Source organism: Solanum stenotomum, chromosome 1, assembly GCF_019186545.1.
Source record: "Solanum stenotomum isolate F172 chromosome 1, ASM1918654v1, whole genome shotgun sequence".
NCBI lineage: Eukaryota > Viridiplantae > Streptophyta > Magnoliopsida > Solanales > Solanaceae > Solanum > Solanum stenotomum.
In genome coordinates this window covers 61,765,104-61,787,889 of record NC_064282.1, presented here as the reverse complement: position 1 = coordinate 61,787,889, position 22,786 = coordinate 61,765,104, and the positions used below count along the sequence as shown (strand labels likewise).

Below are 22,786 nucleotides of genomic sequence, written 5' to 3'. Positions count from 1 at the left end.
GAAGCATGTTATTAGAATGTCTGAAGATTCAGGCGTATGAGATGCTTGTGAGAAGTATTTCTTTTAGAGTAAGGCTTGTAGTTATGAATGTTGATTTCTAGAGCATTTAGAGTAAACCTAATATGATCAATTATGAATGTTAAGACTTTAGTGTAAAGCCTATATGGTAATGGTAGACTAGTAGATGGAATTGTTGTGGAAGGACTTTACCCACATAATCTACCTTGTGAATGTATCAATGAATGATCTAAGAGTTACTTTATGAATTGAGAATGGAATGAGTGTCAAGAAATTCTTCCATGAATATGGTATTTAATATGAGATGGAGGCCTTTTACGCTAGTTGAGTTCGGGTTTCTAGTATCAATTTCCACATCTATAGTCTCATTGTTGTGGATTTCGGTTCACCCAGCCCAAGTTGTTTGTAAATTGCATATGGCATTATGTTGATGTTTGCTCCAAAATCACATAGGTCTTTGGAAAATTGGAGCATGTTGATGGTGCAAGGGATGCTAAACGCTCCAGGATCTTCTTTCTTTTTGATCAGCTCCTTAGTCATAATTGCATTGCAATTATGAGAAACTTCGATTGTTTCAACATTCAAGCTTCTTTTCTTTGTAACTAACTCCTTCATAAACTTGGCATATCCCAACATCTCCAACAATGCCTCCACTGGATGAAGATTAATCGTAATGTCTTGAACACCGATATGAACTTCATGAACTTCTCATTATCGTTCTTCTTCTTGAGGCGTTTGGGAAATGGAGGAGATATTTTTGGTAGAGGCTACACAATTTTTGGGATGGGATTGTGTTTTTCCACATCTTTTTGTGACCTTTTGGCAATGCTTTGATGGATTGGCATTTCTTCTTCCTTCATACCTTTGTTTTCTTCATGCACTTGAACTTTGTCATTGCCTATCACCTCTCCTACCGCTACCTTTCCACTACGAGTAACTATAGCTAGACCTCTATCACCATTTTCCCTTGTCGTATTTGGTTCCAATTGTGCTGAATGTAAACTCAACTCACCTTCAAGAAGCTTGATTGCATCCGCATAAGAGTTCACCTTATTGTTCGTCCCTTTTAACAAATCATCTAAACCTTCAAGTTTGTCTAGGATGCGTGATAGGAAGTCATTCACCCGAGGACTACTTGCACTCCTTTTTTACTTTGGACTCTCACTCGATTGAGTGTGGTCTTCTTCATAGTCATCCTTTCTTCTCCAAAAATAACTTTGCTCAGCCCATTCTTGATAGTATCTTCTTTGCTCTTCCTCTTTGTGATAGTTCCAACCTTGATTCCCACGTCGGTGTAGATATAGTGGGTGGAAACCTTCCCTGTATTTCTTGGAATTCCAATCTTGATTGTTCCTAGGCTTTGAATAACCTGAGAAAGAACCCTTCACAACTCTAAACACTCCACTTGCTCCCNTCTTCCTCTTTGTGATAGTTCCAACCTTGATTCCCACGTCGGTGTAGATATAGTGGGTGGAAACCTTCCCTGTATTTCTTGGAATTCCAATCTTGATTGTTCCTAGGCTTTGAATAACCTGAGAAAGAACCCTTCGCAACTCTCAACACTCCACTTTCTCCCTTGAGCTTTCTCACATTCTCCAGCACATGCTCTTGTAGTAGCTCCATTTGGGCCAACATGTTCTTGATGTTCTCATCCCTTTCTCTTTCCTTATCAAGTTGTTCTTAGGTCATTCTAAAACAAAAAGGAGAAACTTGATCTTCTTAAGTGTACCAAGCTTGATTTACTTTCATCATGTTGTCAACAAGAAATGAAGCCACCTCATATGATTGCAACATTATTCCCCCTCGAACCAATTAATGAGCCACTCCTTTATTAACCGAATCAAGACTCCGGTAAAAATAGTGGAGTAGCAAATCGTTTGATAGCGTGTGAGTTGGGTATTGAAGCAGGAGTTTCTTAAACCTCAACCACGTTTCATGGATGGGTACACCCTCCAATCGCTTAAAACCTTAAATGTTATCCCTGAGTTTCATCATCATGGACGGAGGGAAGAATCTTGCATTAAATGTTGTGATAAGCTCATCCAAACACGTGATAGAATTCTTTGGTAACTCGGCCAACCACGTGCTAGCTTCCCCCGTAAAAGATAGTGGAAATAATCTGAGCCGAAGTAATTCTTGTGGCACATTTTTGAATGAAAACGGGTTGCACACATCTATAAAATTCCTTAAATGATCATGTGGGTCTTCATGAGCCAGCCCACCATAAACTCCCTTCATTCGGAGGAGATGAAGAGTTGTGCTCATAACCTCAAATATAGCATTCTTCTCTACCGATGGTAGGCAAATTGCACCTATTTCACCCGATTGGGTTGGGTTGTATGCACTGTTAATATCATCTATACCATCTCGGTGGCCTTTTAGGCTACCATTCACCTCTTCTTCACTCATTCTTACTTCTATTCATCCCAATCAACACTGACACAAATGAGTCTAAACCGATTCAACTACAGCCGACTATCTCACACGTGTAACATCAATAAAGGCACTCTAAACAATGCAACTCCCTGACAGAGATGCCATTTTGATTAACGTTTCGAAGACACTTCAACCAATTCTAAGTGTCAACGATCTTAAATCAGTATAAACCCAACTAAATGAGTTGGGGTCGATCCCACAAAGAGTATCTTGCTTTTGAATTCGAGTATGAAATTATGACAGTGACCTTCGCAACTGAATAAACACAATGTTTAAAAATTTGTAGGTTAAACTCCATGACGTCGTTACCAATCCAAACGAACAGTCAACAATGAACAATCAAACAAAGAGGTAGCACTTGGGGGATTGACTAACCAACTACAACGTTCAACTCAATGGGTGTATATCATTACCAACAATGTTAATTCATCATGGGTATGGACTACAGGTAAGGAACTTTTCTCTCGAACAACTACCTTATTTCCGTTGAGTTCTCTCGAACCTCAACACTATCTGTAGAAAAACCAGCCCACACTCTCATCAAATCTACTCTTTCAAGATAGATACAAAGGCTGAATCTCAAGTTTAACTCTCTCAAGCTGAAATCGAGATGACCCACTAACTAAGGATGACAAATTACTACCTTAGCTCTATACTTCTCTCTCGAGCAAGAACAAAACTCATAAGTATATTACAACAAAACATGCAATAATGAAGTTAAACCACAATAATAACTCAAACCCACTTCAAATTAACACCAAAATTCACTAGTTGATAACACCCATTATGCCAATCACCACAATTGGTCACATTGTCAAAACTCCAAGATTAGGGTTTAGCCAATCATAGTAAAAAGAAGAAATACAATACCTTCCAAGTTTTCCATAGCTAGGTAAATGAAATTTGAAAGAACGAATAATATATTCTCTATTACAAAACCCAATTGAGAAACCTTGCTAAAATTACTTGAAATCAACAATAGCAGTATTTTTGCTCTCCATCTTTTGTTCCTCACAATTTTTGATTACTTTCTCTCTCTTCCAAAGATCAATTTAAACTAATCTGAGGAGTGGCTTTTTGGGCCGATCGGCGAGGAAAGTCAAGTTTCTCCGACCATTTGGTGACTCGCCGATCATCCTTTTCTCTCGCCTTTCTTCTTCACATTTTTTTCATTCAAACACAGTAGGTTTAGGCGATCCAGATCAGGATCGCTGATCATTTCCGTAATGCGCTCTTTGGTCTTTTAGCCCACCAATCTGAATTCACCTTAATCTAATTTAGTACTTTTGGCGACATGGTCGTCCTTCGCCGATGCAGTCGACGAGTCGCCGATAGAGGATGTATTTCGCCTAAATTCTTTTTGTTCTAGGCTCAGTGTTTTGTAAATTTAGGTGATCAAAGGGTGATTTGGCGATCTACCGAGTTCTCTCGGTGATCTTCAGGCTTGCTTTTCTATCTCTTTTTCAGCTTGTGTTGTCCACCCATGTACCTGAAAATCAAAGATTTCTCATTAGTTCGTGGCACAATTTAGGCATTTTAGGACGCTAAACCTATCTGAACAAAGCTCTAAATGTGTCCAAAACTCGGACTCATCAAAATGTTACGAAAAGGACCTTTATTGAGATGAACTCTATAGCACAACTTTAGATGAGTGAGAGAAATAAAGTTTCCTAAATCATTTGTTGCCTCCTATTCATAAATGTGGTGTGTTTGACACTCATGAACAACACTTTACTCAACACAACTTTTCAAACATCCTAGGACATTTACCAAAATCTTATGCTCTAAATATTATGTTTTTCATGACCAAAAGTATATCCTAGATGTGACATGATGTATAAGACCCCGACACGCCCTACACAAGTTACTTTACATATATGGATTAAAATATAATAAAAATATGAGAATTTAAAATAGTATATCTCATATCATAAAAGAATTTTACATAATGTGGAAGTCTAATCATAGTCTTGACAAGCCAATCTAATACATCAAAAGAAGTTGTTGACATGTAACCCATGCATTACGTACAACATCAAAAAACTAAAGTCATAGGAAAACATAGTGAAAGTTGCATGGTCCTTGGACCACGAGAGCTCACCAAAATCATTATGGTTAAGCATTCAATAAATAGCCACGAGCGCGAGAAGGAAAAGGCATCGGATCCTACATTATAACACAAAGTAGGCACAAGTATGAATTAGTGCATGGAATGTATTAAATATGAGGGATATGCATAAGAACATAAAACATGATCATAAGGGAATATAAAGGAAAACATGCTATGCATGGCCAAGCTAAAACACAACAAAACCTTTACCAAATAATCATATATCATGATCATGGTCAATGCATCTTTAAATCGTAAGGAAATCTTAATAAAATCTTTGAAGTAACTTTATTTCAATTTGTGGTATATTAGCTTTAACCGACAATAGACAATGTCAGCTATAACATGTAATTTTATATAAATCCCACACCTATAAAGGAGAGTCTACTTTCAATGTTAAAACTCCTTATTATTCATTCATTCATTCATTATTTGTGGATCCACAATCTAGATCATTTGAGACAATCCTACAGGGACAGATAATATAGAACTAGAGATTGCTACTAGAGACTGCCCTATTTGAGCCTCCACCTCAAAGATCTCTCGGTGCTAAGTCAAATCCCAGCGGAATATATAAAGTAAATTTTCAAAACATAATATTAGGAAAGGCGATAATCATAATACTAATCCAAATCATAAATTCTAATAAGAGAAGCTCCTTCAAACCATGATCCATGAATGTGTGAGAAATCCTTTCACCAATATTGATTATATATAAGTATGTGAGGAAACCTTTTACAGCTTGATGATTCTTATTTCAAAAGCAACCTTAGATCATAAACATTTTTCTCAAAAGAAATACATAATTATCCTAATATATATTCATAACATCACGGGTTTCTTCATAAATTCATTGTCAAACTCATGAATAATGCATGAATCTTTATATAAACCAATTGGGAATTATGTAGTTTAATAATATCATACATGGGAAGATTGAAATTTAATAATTAAATCGATATCAGTTAAGACCCATAAGAATCACACAAAACCCTAAGAAATTTATAAATTGAATCAGAAACTTTGAAATCCTTTGGGACCCATCAGATTAATGAAATCGGATAGTAAAATTCCACATACCTTGAACATCTAAGCCCAAAGGTAATGGAGGAAAAAAGAGACAAATGTGAATGGGAATTGGGGGTTTTAGAGAATGATAGGTTTTGTGTATATTTAGGAGTTAAAGTATAGTTATAGGTGTTGAATTTGGGTCAAAATGAGATAGTATAGGTAATAAATACATAGGGAAAGACTCAAATACTCTTAATAATTTACTACCGAAGTGACCTACGGGCTATAGAACTTCCTAAGGACCATATTGATCATTCATAAATAGAACTTCTAAAACCTAAAATTTTCTCAACTTCCCATGAGACCTTCCGTCAAAACTTTTATGGCTCGGAGATCCAACTCGTAGAAGTCAAATTCTAGTCCAACATTTCACTCGTAGAAGTTAGGAATCCCTCCTTCCTTAGATATCAGGTAATTCTTCAACACAGGCAAAGTTTCTTCAACTTGGGACTCCAAACGTGCGACCTTTTGATGCAAATAAGTAGAAGTTGCAGATGATTCACCATAGCTTGATGAAGAAATGCTCAGCTCGCTAAGTCGTCGCTCTATATTCAAGAATGTGTTTGATGGACCTGCTCTCATACCCATATATCTTACCCACCCAGAGTGTTCTGCTCCTAATATCTTACCAACAATATCTTCTGGGGAAACTTCAGACTCATTAGTGTTGCAAAGAGTCATATGTGACTCAATTTGTTCCTACGATCATATCAATATCAATAGTAAGTATAAAATAGTAATAGATGCAGAATATTATATTATACAATAACAATGAAATATTAAAAAAATGCATCGATGCCATACTTACCCTTATAGTCTGAGCCTTAGCATTCACAAATGATCCGTTCTTTCTCTTATGAGTTTCAATAAACATTTTTTCGCGACTAGGAGCTTTAGCAGTTTCCAGAAACTAAGAAAGAAGTGTATTATAAATGTTATCCAAAAACAGTTTAGTTAAAGACAAATCAGAACTATTAAGGTAATGTGCATACCATCTGATAACGTCTTCTCAAGTTAGCCTTTGAACCACCAGTGTGTGGCATTTTTGCTTCCTCTGAATTTCCTTATTTCTTCTACAAAGCTCCTATCAACAAAAACAACGACAGCTCAAAATGTTCATCCTTATATAATTATGATGAAACAAAACTTATTAACATAATCTGAATCTTACCATTGTTGATGGTTTCTGACTGTAAGCAACAAAACTAGCCCATTGATCTTTATGTATACCAGATGGCACGTTACTAATGATCTCATTCTTGCTTCTTGCAGGGTCAAAATATTCATTCCACAATCTCTGCCTATGTGTAGCCAACTTTTTTGAAATGCTACTATTGCAATATCTGTATGCAATGGACTCAAATACCTGAAAAAGAAATTGAGGCTTCAAATAAAAAATAGAAGTTAGTTTTCTCATGTATTCTAAAATCTTTCGAAAAGTGTTTATATATATATGTAAGAACACTTGTACCTTTAATATTGTTTCAAAGAAGTCTTCCATGTACTTCTTAGGTATGTCCGATTGCCTTGACCACATCTCAAAACTAATTGGAAACAAATTACAATTAATTGCCAATGATTCACAATATCCAGCGAGCAGTCCCTGTGCATCACCATATGCTGAGTTGTATGGGTCAAAGTCCACAATGATGCTCTCTCCAACAGTTAGATTATTAACCTCATTAACCTTGACATTAATATGCTTGATAGCGTTTTCTGAATCATTAACAAGAAAATTAGTTACTTAACCAAAAAAGGGAAAAAAGATACTCATAAGTTGAACTAAAAATGACATAAGAAATATATACCTTTAGCCTCTACTCTCCAATATCGTGCAGATGGACGTGGCTGCAGAGATGTTGCACTTGAATTAGAAGGCAGAATTGGAGCTTGTTCTTGCTGCAAGGAAATTGGAGCTTGTTCTTGCTGCATGGCTATTGGAGCTTGTTCTTGCAGCGAGAGAATTGGATTTTGTTCTTTTTGTGGGACTCCATAAGCTTGTGAGGGATTTGTTGAAGCAACTGGGAGGTCTCGTTCCACTGGAGAGTTGATGATGAATCATGTCCATTAGTTGACTTTAGTGGATTCTTAAAACGTTTAATCTTTGCCATGGCTGCATATTCATAAAAACAGAGAGGTGATCAAATATGAACAAGTTATGAGATGACACGGTAATATCATGTAATTGACAAAGGGAATTTGTCTGATACCTCTCGAATACACAGAAATCAAAATATTACGCGATGTCACAATATAAATAATGCTTGGCAGTAAATGAAAATCCCAATACAAAGCAAAAAACATGTGCCCAACAATCATATTGATGAAAACAAAATGTAAACTAAAATAAATTTAGTAACAGTAAAATAAAACTGACCTAATGCTATCATCTGATTCCATATCTCCAGAATGGATTATAGGGGAATTTATAGCTTTCGATAGGGAAGTTTTGTCACCAAGAAAAGTGGAGAATAGGGGAAAGTGGGAAGATTGAGGGGAAAGGGGGAAGATGGAGGGAAAGGTTCAGAAAATGGCGTTGGTGGAAATATGGAGGGAATAAAGTAGGAGTTACTAGGTTAAAAGCGAGGGAAACAAAAAAACACTACGTAAATTTTATTTTAACTTTTTCCACTCTTTAATTTTTATCGTCACTATTATTTAAATAGGAGCACATTTTAAAATAGAAAAATTGTTTGGTAACACATACTTAACCACAATTCATTTATCTACTAAAGAAGCAATAGAGAAATTAAAGTAAAGACAAAACAAATCCAAAATAACGACAACTTAATATATAGAAAAATTTATCGAAATTTACAAATTCATCTAAAATTCAGAACAACTAATATTCATAGATTTGATAAATGTAGCAAAATTATAATTATCCAATTATTTATTTGAACAAAGTGTTCTAAAAGCTCTTTTGGTTCTTGATAGGAGTTTGCCTATGAGCGGGACACTAGCAAAATTTATCGAGGTTCACATGTGAACTTTAGTTCTATAATGCATATGCCTTAAACCTTTGACTGTGCAATCGAAAAATGTCTAAGGATTAGCAGTAACCCATGGTTCGCCTAAACAATAAAATTTCTTGATTATATATTCGTGAAGTTTCTTGATTATTTACTTTTAGGAAGGTAAAGTTAGGGGTGCTAATCAAGTGATTCAGTTTGATTTTTATACTTAACGATTCAACTTATTAATTATCGCTCTTATAAGTGTTAAACCTCTATCAAACTAGTAAGAATACCAGTTGATTCATTATGGTTTAATTGTTATCCATCGATTAGCAGTTGAGTTAACTGATAATCGATTTATTTAATATAAAATTGAAACAAAAAAGAAGTAGCTTTTATATACTTCACTAGTACTAGTGACTTTTCGTCCACCAACCTGAATCCATCGGATGCCATTGTCATTGTCGGTCGCGTGGCCGACACATTGCAAGATAATGCCCAGTAAAATAAGTGCAACTTTTTACTCCAAACTCCAATCAGNAGAATACCAGTTGATCCATTATGGTTTAATTGTTATCCATCGATTAGCAGTTGAGTTAACTGATAATCGATTTATTTAATATAAAATTGAAACAAAAAAGAAGTAGCTTTTATATACTTCACTAGTACTAGTGACTTTTCGTCCACCTACCTGAATCCATCGGATGCCATTGTCATTATCGGTCGCGTGGCCGACACGTTGCAAGATAATGCCTAGTAAAATAAGCGCAACTTTTTACTCCAAACTCCAATTAGTGCAAGCTTGGTAGCGTTGGAAAGAAAACTTATAAACATTTAATTTGATAGGTTATGGGCCACGTAACTCTTTATATTCTAAGAGATATGGTTATTTGAAGTTGACCATTGCATAAACTAATGCGAAAAACTTAGCCGGTAGAAAGACTTTGACTTGACTTAGTGTTAGAGGTCCCTTATGACCCTAAATCACTTCTGATACCCTTTCTACACTTGGTAAAGAACCTAGAAACACATGATCAAACTAAGTAATACATCTCCTAGTTCAAGCTCATAAACCTAAGACAAATGATTCGGATTCGAAGAGTAATTTTTTTTGGAGTGTTACACGAACTTATTCTCATTCAGACTCTTTTAAAGACACTTTTATTTTCAGAAAAAAATTATGCTCCAAATTTCTTTCTTCAAAAAAATAATAATTCAAGCCTCTCTCATTCTCCAACTTTATTAGTTATCTAAATTATTTCCCATATTTTCTTTTCTTGCTACTTATTTATCAAGATTTGATAAAATTTATTGTAAAAACTTTATTTGACTAAAATGCAAAGCAACTTCATATATATGTGTTGTTGAAATCGGACGATGATGCCTTTATAAATTTGTTTAAAATCATTTGAATGTATCTTGTTCATTATTTATTTTAGAAAAGATTACATGAGCAAACACATTATAGAACATCGAGTTGTTTCACCTGTTTATTTAAGATTAATTTGTGTTAAAAAAATTAAAAAAAGATGACTAAATTTTTTTATTTTTATTATTAGGGAAAAAAGTCTGAAATGTATTCGAACTTTGATCGAAATTGATGTAACGATACCGAACAATGGAAAGAACCTTTTACTCTCATGCACTATTTAATAGTGTATTTTAAAGGTATATATCTGCCCACGTGGACATCATAAATATTGCATCATTATAAATAATAATGTGTTCACGTGGGCACATATATATCTTTAAAATACACTATTAAATAGTTCAGGGGGTAAAAGGTCCTCCATAAAGTTTGGTATCGTAAAGACAATTTCGGTCAAAGTTGAAGTATTTTTCAAACCCTTTTCCCTTTCTATTATAATTTTTATGTATAGTCATGTAGTTCCATTTCATTTTTATCAAACTTACAAAATTTATTTATACTTCAGTACATATCTTAAGGTTTATCAAAAAATGAATTTATTTCTAATATTTTAGTAATGTAATGCTTAACTACTCTTTTATTTGAATTATAATTTTATTGTGTCTATATATTAATAAATCATATATATTCAAATATTTAAAAACAAACAATCTTAATCATTTAGTGTTCAGATCTATAGACAAGATCTTAATCATTCAGATATGCATTCAGATTCAGACGTCTTAATCTTAATGAATACAAATGAGGCTAAAGTGTTAAAATTATTATGAATGCTTATTGATTTCATAAAAAGTGCAAAATAGGATCTAAATTTGTGACTACATGATTGTTGATTGCTTAGGGTAGAATTTTTTTAAAATATTATTTCATACAGTGATAATATTATATAAAATATACATTTTATGTCGATTTGAAATCGCCGTAATACAAATTGCATAAGCCATTATCAAGTGCAAAAAAATTATGATTGTTAATTATATACCGCAGTTATATGTGAAATAAATCGTCAGGACCGTTCTGTTATTTTGTAGTGCGAAAGCCCCCACAAAAATATCATCATGACAAGAATAATTTTGAGGAGGTTGAAACACATGCTACAAATTGAATTTATAGTGGGGGTATTTTATAACCTCCACACTTAAACCACCATAAAAAGAATTATTTTGCAGAGGGTGACACAAACAATACAAATTGAATTTATAAAGGAGGTCATTTGCAACCTCCACACTAAAACTGCCATAAAATTAATTATTTTGTAGAGGCTAGCACAAACGCCACAAATTGAATGTGTACTAGGTGTTTGTTATGACCCCTATAGATTAATCGCCACAATTCATTGAGTCCCAAAGATTTCTCCAATTTCTCCAATTCAATTTCCCGAAATTGGTTAAGTTCTTATTCAAATCCTAATGAGTTTGATTTGTACATAAAAAAATATTTGTTTTTTGATGTTATTATGATTATTAGACTTAATTACATTCTTCCCAATTAATTTCATATGAACCCATGCATGCTACATGATTTTTACTATGAACCCTTGAAGGGTATGAACTTATGAAGAAGTTATGAAGCTATGATTGATATTTTCATGAAAGATATACATGATTTATGAAAAAATAAATATCTTATGATCTAGGTCGATCTAAAATTAGCGTTGACTAAATTGTGATAGTTTTTCTCATATTAAGGGGTCGTGGTTTGGTGAAAGGTTTTCCCACACATGCATGTTTCAAGATTTAAGGAGCTATTATTTGACTATTATTTTTTCCCCTTGGATTAGTAACTTAATTGTGATTTTTCTTTGATTATGTTTATGAATAATTTCATTGGGATTTTACTTAGCACCGAGTTGATATTAAGATGGAGGCTCTCCTGGTAGTAGAGGTTGGCTCTCTCGTAGCAATCTCCTCGTCCATAACTAGATCTCCCCGTAGGATTATCTTAAGTGATATAGTTAGTTGATCAACATAAGCTAGAAAGTAAGGTCTTTTCCTTGGCAAGTAAGGACATCTATTTTTTGTGGGGGAGCAAGACATTGGATTCCATATTATAGCTCATGTGGTCTATGTCGGTTAATAGTAAATATCCAAAAAATGTACCAAGTTGTTCTTAAAGGTTTTATGAACCTTTCATGGTGGTTTTTAAGATGCATTGACCATGTTCAAGTTTTATGATGTCTCATTTATGGCCTTTGCAATGTTTAATTTGATCATGCATTTCATGTTTTCGATTATGTATATTTATTGTATATCCCTCATATTTAGTACATTCCATGTGCTAATTCATACTTGTGCCTATATTTTTTTCATTAATTTTGGGTGTGACGCTTCCTCGCCCTCCGCTTGTGGCTAGTTCGTGATTGCTTAAGGATTTAAAGATGTAGAGAGTCCTCATACTCTGAAAACCATGTTGCCTTTATTTCTTTTATATGTCTTTATGTTTCAAATTTTGTACGTGGTGTGCGGGTTACGTCCCGACCACTTCCCATGATGTACTAGATGGCTTGTCATGACTATGAGATTTGCGCTTTTAAATGTCAAAACTATTTTATTAATTGATGAGATTCTTTGTTTTAATCTAGTATATTGTGTATATGTAAGTTAAATGGTTTGTGTAGGGCCTTGTGGGGTATAATACATCATGTCACGTCTAGGATGCACCTTGGGTCGTGACATGAAATAAGTGAAGTTTCTTAAAAACCTTGTATCCTCATATTCATAAATTTGGCTGGCATGACTAAAAGTACACCCTAGATTTGACATGGAGAATAGGATCCCTAAAGATCCTAAACAAGTCACTTGACATAAGTATGACGTAATGAAATACAAGTTATTAGGTTTAACTAATGTAAAACTCAAATTATCAAAATGAGATAAACGATACCAACAGTACACATAAGAGATACACAAAATACTACTAAGTTTGACATAGGCCTTTCTAATATCATAAGAGTGGTTGGGACGTACCTTATACACCACGTACAAATCTAAAATGAAAAGACAATAAAGGAACAAAAACATCAATGGCTTCGTCGTCAGAGAATGAGGACTCACCAGTCCAAGTGATCAAGTTGAGCAATACCGATACTAACCACATCCGAGAGGAGGAGAATTGGACCCTATATTATAAGACAATATAGGCACAATTATGCGTTAGTACATAAAATTTACCAAGTATGGAGAAATAAATGAAAACATATGCATGATAACATGATTTTCATAAACATGATATGCAAGACCAGTTAAAATTTAGTAAGAGCCATTGTGGAAGCTTTAATAAAACCTTTGAAGAAACCATAGTTACTTTTTGAGACATTTAATGTTAACCGACAATAAGACCATATGAGCTATAACATGGAATATGGCATGACCCCCGCACTTAAAAGAGGAATCTACTTGCCAAGTTGTAGACCGTTGCATTCATTATCTCCCTCATTCTTAGAAACTGAGGGATAATATCTTATCGTGTGATCTATTTTACCACAACCAAAGCAAGAATTGGAACCGGCTAGACATATACCCTCATGCTTCTTCCCATACTTAGCACAAGAAGGCAATGGAGATCCACTACCATTTCCTCCTTGAGGCTTATGGTTAGACACCTTATTTATTGAACTTAGAAGGAGCATTGGAGGAACCTTGATCGAAAAATCTTTGTCGGATCTTGGAACAACCATGTCCATCGGACATTGAGTAGGAGAAGTTACCATCACTAGTTTTTTGCCCTCTTTGCCTCTCTAGATCTTTCCTTATGTTTGTCCTCTTCAATTTGTTGAGCCTAAACCAAGGGACGAGAAATGCCCATAGCATTGATAAGAATGGTAGTACGTCATTCCTTAATCACCATTTTGGATACACCAGAAACGAACTTAGTCATTCTTGCCCAAGGGTCGGCAATTATAGTAGGATCATACCTAGACATTTGTATGAACTTCAAAACATATTGCTTCACACTTCTTGAGGAAGGTTGTTGAATTCAACTACCTTTGCCTCTATCATCTTAACGGGAAAAACCTATCAAGGAAAGAACCTTTGACCTTTTTCTAATCGAGAGAAACTGCATCAATTACCCTCCCTTCCTTCCATTGGTTGAACATAATTTGAGCAACACCCTTCAGTTGATAAGCGGCCAACTCCACCTATTCTACCGATGTAACTTTCATGATCATCAACACCTTGTATACTTCATTAATGAACTCTTAAGGATCTTCCTCAACCCTAGAACAATGAAATTTTGGAGGATTCATTTTAGTAAAGTCTCTCACTTTATTAGTCGTCGTACCCACATTTAGGTTCACGGAGAAAACAACTTCCCTATTGGCTTAAGCCGTCATAGCTTAAGCCAACACTTGAAAAGAATCCCTAAACTCCGCATTAGTCACTTGCTCGGCCAAAGGGTCGATCGAAATTTGAGGAGCTTGAGGAGGATCTTCTTGTTCCACATTCTCTCCCGCATTCCATCTAGTATATGCCCTTCGAGTGACCATATCTTGTAGACCATCACATAAAGATTAGGAGAGAAAGACCTTATAGAGTTAAACTTTATCTCACGACCTAGAGTAAAGAAAGAAGTAGAGTTTCCTAAACATCTTGTATCCTCTAATTCATAAATGTGGCACGCTTCACATACATGAACAAGACTCTACTCGACGTGGGTTATGCTACTTCCTAGGACCTTTCTAAACCTTTTTAGCTAAATACGAAGTTTGTCACACCCCAAGATAGACCCTAGGTATAACATACCGCATAGAAACCCGAGAGGCCCTATAAAAGACACTTAGCATACATAAATAAGATAATAGAAAATCAAATTATTTTATAAGACAATTTCAAAACATAATAGTGTTTTAAAATGAAGTGTAAGTCTAACAATGTCTCAAAGCCATTTAGTATATAAGAAGTGATCGGGACATAACCCGTATGTATCGACCGGTAAAACTAGTAAGTGAATCTAGAGCCTAACGAGTTTTGTTTTGAGTTTGACATGAGGTTTTGCGTTGTTAAATGAGGTCCCGAGCTTAGGTTGAGGAGTTTAGAGGTTAAACGTCAAGGTACGAACCCACAAGGACAACCAAGGGGTCATTGAGGAGGACCTTAATGCCTAACCCCCAAGACCCCAAGAAATCAAAAAACTGTCAAAATATAGTGACTCACGGATGGGACCTATGCCCCGTAGGTCCATCCACGACCCGTGGATGGACTCCATGGGTCAAGGTACTAAATGGAAAGCCTCAGACCCAAACCACGTACCTATAGGACGGGGTGTGAGCCCACCTACAGTCCGTAGGGCATGGATCGTAGGTCATGCGTATAAACATTGTTAAGTTTCAGCCAATGCAGTGGTGGTTTGGTCAATTCCTAATTAATTAGTTAGGGGTTAGGGACAGTTATTATTGAGTTATTAAGGTATTTTAAGGATCTTAAAGTTATTAAACTCCTTTTTAGAATTCATTATTTCAAAACACTCAAAGAATAGAAACTACCTCTCCAAATATTCTCTCTAGAAACCACCATTGAAGGTGAAGGATTCAAGCTTTCAAGCTCAGGATCTCACCATTCTCACTCAATTTTCATGGAGTTATTCCCTAAAGGTATCATAGTTTTCATCCTTGATAATGTTTTATTAAAGGAGCCCTATCAAAAGATGATTTAAAGTTTTCAAAATCCTCCCAAATGCTAGGGTTTTCAATCTATGCATGGGTTCAATTCCAAAACGTTTTCAAAAGTTTATATATGATGATTTAAGATGGAATTTATGAATTAATGATGAATTAATATGTAATTCTTCCATGAATCCATGATTTCCCAAAATCCTAAGTTGTGTATTGTGATTGGAATTTATTGATCGTGAACATATGTTGAATTGTTTATGTTTATAATGAATTAGTTATGGAATCATGTTAATTCCCTTATCTAATGTAGTATTGTAGATGTTTGGGTTAGGATTGATTCATAGCCTTGAAGGGCAATTTCATGAAGGATTTGTACGATTGTGATGTGAAGTATATGTGTGTGATCTCTATGAAACTGTTATGATCATGTTTAGAATGCAATTGTGTTATTATTTCAAGGCTATTTCTCAATTTAACACTTATGAATGATTATGATATATGTGAAAGGTTATTCTCACATACACAAACACTTATGAATGAAGTTTCTAAGATTATGTTAATGATGATGTGTTGATTGAAAGGATATTCTCAATTATACACTAATGAATGATAATCACATGTTGTGAAAGGACTTTCTCACAATATGGGGCTTCTTAGTTGAAAGGATATTCTAATATTTGAATCTATGAGCTATCTAATGAATGAATGTTGGGTTTGAGATGGATGCTCATTCGGAAGTTGGGGCGGGGTATCTAGAAACAATCTCTTATCCCATAATGATGACTAAAGTAATGAATGTTAAGTACTCCGTAGGGAATAATGCTAAGCACTGAGTGGATATGAATTGAGATGGATACTCATCCGAGAGTTGAGGCGAGGTATCTGGTAACAATCTCTTGAGATGGATGCTCATCCGTGAGTTGAGGCGGGACATCTAGAAGAAATCTCCCTATCCCACAACTATGTGCCCACATAGGATATTAGCTAGTGGATCCACCTAAGCTAAAAAGTAATGGTCCTACCTTAGGCAAGTAGGAATCCCTTATCCGGTGAGGGTGACACCGGGATTCAATGAATTGCTCACATGGTCTATGTCGGTTAAGTCTAACCCACAGAAAAAATGATAATGAACTATGGCTTATCAAGAATGGACCACTTAGTGTGGGTGGTAGTATGTGATGTCATTCATGCATTGCACAAGTAGGTTTTGAGAGTAGTCATGATGTGTTCCTTTATCTTGTAATGATAAGTGAAATGAATGTGCTCTTAATGAATCTAATGAAGAATGTTGAGTTATGTACTTAATGTAATGATGCATGCCTTGCTTGGATTGTATTATGAATTACTTCCTTGTCATGACTTATGAAATGTTTAGGTTCCTTATGTATGTGTATTGTCTAAAGGTGAAAAGGATGAATGGTAAGTTCGCTTTTGGTGACCTTAATGTGTTAGTTAGTGTGGATGGTGGTACGGGATGCTATTCATATATTGCACAAAGTATGGCTTGGGGTTGCTTGAGGTGAATGCTCTAATATGATGAAATGGCTTATATGTGGATTATGTTCTAATGTGGTGAAATGACTTTTATGTTGTTTATACTTGTATGTTATGACTTTTTGCTAAAGTTCATGATATTTTCTCAAAATTGGTATTTGCTTGGTTTTCAACCAAAATGTCCTTTTAAGCATGGTTTTTGCATGACTAACATACTTAGTACTTTAAATATGCTAATCCATATTCTTCTATTTTCTACAAAGTGTAGGGATTGACACCTAATTTGATCCCCCTCGTGGCTAAAGGCTTGGATTGAGTTCTTCCAAGACTAGTGGTATGTCTTCATGGATTCGAGGACAGCTACTTTTGATGTTTCATGTCCTTTATTGTAATAGACTATTTTAGACTTTTGATTATAAAGGTCCGTGTCCCTACTTTTGTGTCACGATCTGAGAGCAACCCCTAGTCATACCCGGCATACTCGACCTCTCGGTGGTCTAATACAAGCCTCTTAGCATTCATTCATCGCATAGATGCTCAAAACCATAAGGAATTAAAAACTTTCTTCACACACGAAGATAATTTCAATAAATAACAAGTGGGAGACTTTCTAGACTTTATACATGATGTCTCAGAACCATCTAATACTTGAATACAACATTGGGACTAAGCCCACTCAAAACTATAACAAAACTACAAGACATAAAGGAACATGTTGGGTATTGTCCTCGAATCTATAAGGACTCACCAACTCTTCATCTTCAAACACCTTAGAAACCTATCCATCAACTGTGGAATATCAACATCTCTAAATCCCTACATTAGGTCAAAAAGGGAAAGAAAGGGGTTAGCACAATTAAGTACTACGTATGGAAACCAAGCAAAAACATGCTAAAAAGGACATTTGGTTGAAAGTCATGCCTTATGCCATTTTAGTAAAACTTCATGAACATTGACATATTAGGCATATTATAGAACATAAACAACATATAAGAAATTTACCACAGTATAGACATGCTCAACTTTTCAGCAAGTAACTCATTATATCATCCAAGGACCCTTATCTAAAGTTACCCTAAGACACACTTGAGTGAGACATGAAGTGGCCGCCAAAACAAGCTCTTCATACACACCTAATTGTTCCTCAAGGCTACTATAGACAAGAACCATCATGCTTCAAGGAAACATACTAAGTAACTCAATTCATTAACATAAGCTATTCATTAAAGAAATCACTTAGACAATAAGTCAGCATTCTTCTTTAAAGTCATTTAGGACACATTATGCATTTAGGGGCCTTTCATACAATAAACATTAAGGCTTAGGGAACTCACTTTAGTTTCTTCAAAGCCTAGTCATGCCATGTGTAGATAGCATCCCATACTACTACCTACACGTTGTAGAACCTATCCAATAACTAAAGTGCACATCCCACATGATGGGAATAGGCATTAACCGATATAGACCATGCAAGCTAGACATGGAATCGGACGTTATAAATCCCACGTTGTGGAGCGTGTTCTACTTACCAAAGGTAGAACTAGTACACATCCCATGTAGGCACATGGTTTAAGGTATATCCAAAGACGTTCATTGTAATCTGGCCTCTTACTCAGGTAGAGCTACCATCTCAACCATATCCACTCGGTGCTTAGCCTTAGTTCCCATAGAGTAATTTCCATTCACATGTATGTATTGTAGAGAGCGCCATCATTAGGCCTACCAACCCATAATACTCTTACCAAGAACGGCACCACAAGGATCTACAGATCAAGGTTCATTACGGATAGTTTATTGTCTCTCTTAGAGAGGGTTTCAACCGTTCCGGCCCACATATCTCTAAGTCTATCATTTCACACAAGAAAGAGGTCTTCACCCCTTACGTTCACCACTTCAAGGTTTTCACATTCACATAGGGGTCTAGACTCATCATTAAAGAGTACCATGCTTAGGTCTAGCCGATTCAAGACATAGCCTAGAATGCCTCATTAGTCATTCATAGAAAGGGCACCATGCCTAGGTCTCGCCGATTCTAGACATTCACTAATATATAAAGAGACACCAAATCAAGATCTACCAATTCAATACAATAAGACATCAAGTCAAGATACATTCATTACTCAAGAGAAGGATGCCTAAGACTTCCAAGTCAAGAGGTCACATTCAAGAAGCTTTCATGTATCAAGAAGAGGCACCTAAGTCTACCAAGCCAAGAGACATCATCACCATATTGAGAATCTTCACATTCTATCATTCATCATTCATTAGTACTAAGTGAGAACATGCTTTCAATCATAACAACCTTGCATTTACAACATGATTACCTTTACTTCATTAGATTCTCATTCAACTCTTTCACATCACATTCACAACACAATATCATGATAATACTCAACTATTCATATAATTCCTTCAAGGCCATGATCATGATACATTCAATAAGTAAACACCTCCACCATAAGTCGATCACACATCAATCTATGACATTTCTAAATCAACTTTACATTAACAATGAAATTAGGTCAACTTACCATTCTCCAAATTCATAACCACCATTACTAAATTCTACCACAATTCACCATAAAATAGGTATAGATAACAATACAAACCAATAATACAGTTCCATCTAAACATAATTTAATAATCATCATGAAGATTAATTCACAAAATGCCCATTCGAAGCTATGGACCCAATTACTCAATTCACTAACAGTTCTACACAATTATATATAGTTAATGGCATAGATCAACAGCCCACAACAAGGTAAAAATAATTCTATCATCATCGAATCAAAATAAATACACCCAATTTATGACCAAATTTAGGAAACTTGGAAAGACATGGGTTCATGGAATATTCTTTCTTAAAACCATCATTAAACATTAATAATAACATAATTCATCATTAAAAATCATTTAATGCAAGAACCCATGTTTAGAATCAAAATTAGTTTTGTGGTTTTGGAAGAACTTTGAAATCATTTGGATAGAGCTCCTTGAAAGGAAGAATAATCAAGGATAAAGGATCCCCATACCTTAACCTTAATGAATCCCACGAATTTTGAGAAGAGAACACTTGAAACCTTCAACCCTAGCTTTATCTTAACCTTGACCTCCAATGGAATGTCCTGAGAGAACTTTTTAGGAGAGAAGGGTTTGATTTGAGAGATGAAATTTGAATGAGGGTCTTAATGTTTTAATACTCTTAAAATACCCTAATACACTTATAATAATGACCCACATGCGTAAAATAATTAATTAACAAACTACTAAAGGAACCCCACTTGGCCGAGTCCCTTGGACAACAACCAGGTTCGAACCACGCCCACAAAACCTCGGACCGTGTTCTAGTCCACGCCCCGTCAATAGGATCCGTGATTTGGGACTGATAGTCAGCTTGCAGGGCCTGCAAAGATGGACCAAGACTACTGGCCGTGATTTGACCCACGAGCCGTAGATCATGGCCGTAGTTTCGCTACTTTTGGCTAACCATGGGTTTTCCTTGGGGCTTTGGGGTTCAGACTTCTGGTCCTCCTCAAGGACCCTTAGGGTGGTCCTTGGGGAGCCGTACCTTGATGTGTAATGCCTAAACACCTCAAGCCATAGTTGGCATCACAACCAAACATTTCTCTCCCTCTACCCTTGCAACATAAACCTCTCAAGGGAAGTCACACTTGAAGGACCATCACTTAAAGAACTAGGGAAAGACATTATAGAGCGAAACTCTATGGCACGACTTGAAGAATAAAGAAGTGAAACTTTCTTATCACTCAATAGCCTCCTATTCATAATGTGGCGCGCTGAACATTATGAACAAGACTCTACTAGATGTGGTTTGAGGCAACCTAAGACCATTCCAAAACCTTATGCTCTGATACCAAGTTTGTCACGACCAGAGAACACCTCCCAGTCGTAACCGACGTACTCGACCTCTCGGAGGTCTAATACAAGCCTTTTAGCATTCATTCATCGCATATATACTCAAAACCATAAGGAATTAAAAACTTTCTTCACACACAAAGATACTTTCATTAAATAACAAGTGGAAGACTTTGTAGTCTTTATGCATGATGTCTCAAAACCATCTAATACTTGAATACAACATTTGGACTAAGCCCACTCAAAATTACAACAAAACCACAAGACATAAAGGAACATGTTGGGTATTGTCCTCGAATCTATGAGGACTCAGCAAGTCTTCATCTTCAAAAACCTTAGAAACCTATCCATCAATCGTGGAATATCAACATCTCTAAATCCCCACACTTTAGTCAAAAAGGAAAAGAACGGGATTAGCATAATTAAGTCCTAAGTATGGAAACCATTCAAAACCATGCTAAAAAGGACATTTGGTTGAAAGTAATGCCTTATGCCATTTTAGTAAAACTTCATGAAAATTGACATAGTAGGCATATTATAGAACATAACGAACATATAAGACTTTACCATATTATAGACATGTTCAACATTTTCACCAGGTAACTCAATTCATCATCAAAGGACCTTTATCAAAGTTACCCTAAGACACACTTGAGTGAGACATGATGTGGCCACCCATACAAGCTTTTCATACACACCTAAGTGTTCCTCAAGGCTACTATAGACAAGAACCATCATGCTTCAAGGTAACATACTAAGTAACTCACTTCATTAACATAAGCTATTCATTTAAGAAATCACTTAGAAAATAAGTCAACATTCTTCTTTAAAGTCATTTAGGACACATTCATGCATTTAGGGGACTTTCATACATTCGCCATATCTTCAAAGCCTTCTCGTGCCATGTGTAGATAGCATTCCATACTACTACTTACACAATGTAGAACCTATCCACTAACTAGAGTGCACATCCCACATGATGGGAATAGGCATTAATCGCCATAGACCATGCAAGCTGGACATGGAATCTGACCTCATAAATCCCACGCCGTGGGGGGGTGTTCTACTTGCCAAGGGTAGAACTAGTGTACATCCCATGTAGGCACATGGTTTAGGGGATATCCAACGAGTTCATTGTACTCTAGCCTCTTACTCGGGTAGATCTACCATTTTAACCATATCCATTCGGAGCTTAGCCTTACTTCCCATAGAGTAGTTTCCATTCACATGCATGTACTAGAGAGCGCCATCATTAGGCCTACTGACCCATAATACTCTTACCAAGAAGGGCACCACAAGGATCTACCGATCAAGGTTCATTAATGATAGATCATTGAGTTTCTTAGAAATGGCTTCTCCCAATCTAGCCCTCCAATCTGTAAGTGTATCAGTTCACACAGAAAGGAGGTCATCACCCCTTATGTTCAGCAGTTCAAGGTTTTCACATTCACATAGGGGTCTAGACTCATCATGAAAAGGCACCATGCTTAGGTCTAGCCGATTCAAGACATAGCCTAGAATGTCTCATTAGTCATTCATAGAAAGGGCACCAAGCTTAGGTCTCACCGATTCTAGACATTCATTCAGTTACGAAGAGGCACCAACTCAAGTTCTTCCAATTCAATATAATAAGATATCAATTCACGATACATTAATTTCTCAAGAGAAGGATTCCTAAGCCTACCAAGTCAAGAGGTCACATTCAAGAAGTTTTCATCTATCAAGAAGAGGCACCTAAGTCCACAAAGACAAGAGACAACATCACCATCTATAGAACCTTC

General features: G+C 35.8%; 1 protein-coding gene across 1 annotated transcript; it reads right to left on the bottom strand.

Moving 5' to 3' along the window:
- Positions 1–6,004: 6,004 nt before the first annotated feature.
- Positions 6,005–7,567, bottom strand: LOC125855077 (uncharacterized). Its single transcript, XM_049534738.1, has 6 exons — positions 7,444–7,567; positions 7,107–7,351; positions 6,807–7,001; positions 6,666–6,719; positions 6,444–6,545; positions 6,005–6,334 (listed from the first exon to the last, which is right to left on the bottom strand). Exons 1-6 carry the CDS (start codon positions 7,565–7,567, stop codon positions 6,005–6,007), a joined length of 1,050 nt encoding a protein of 349 aa, XP_049390695.1.
- Positions 7,568–22,786: the final 15,219 nt, after the last annotated feature.

What these genes read in the sequence shown, in the direction of transcription:
- LOC125855077 (XM_049534738.1), bottom strand. Translation starts at nt 7,567, where the DNA reads ATGCAGCAAGAACAAGCTCCAATTTCCTTGCAGCAAGAACAAGCTCCA. An exon ending in TTGGAGAGTAGAGGCTAAAG is followed by an intron (nt 7,352 to 7,443) that starts GTATATATTTCT and finishes TTAATGATTCAG; the next exon opens with AAAACGCTATCAAGCATATT. An exon ending in GTCAGAAACCATCAACAATG is followed by an intron (nt 6,720 to 6,806) that starts GTAAGATTCAGA and finishes TTTTGTTGATAG; the next exon opens with GAGCTTTGTAGAAGAAATAA.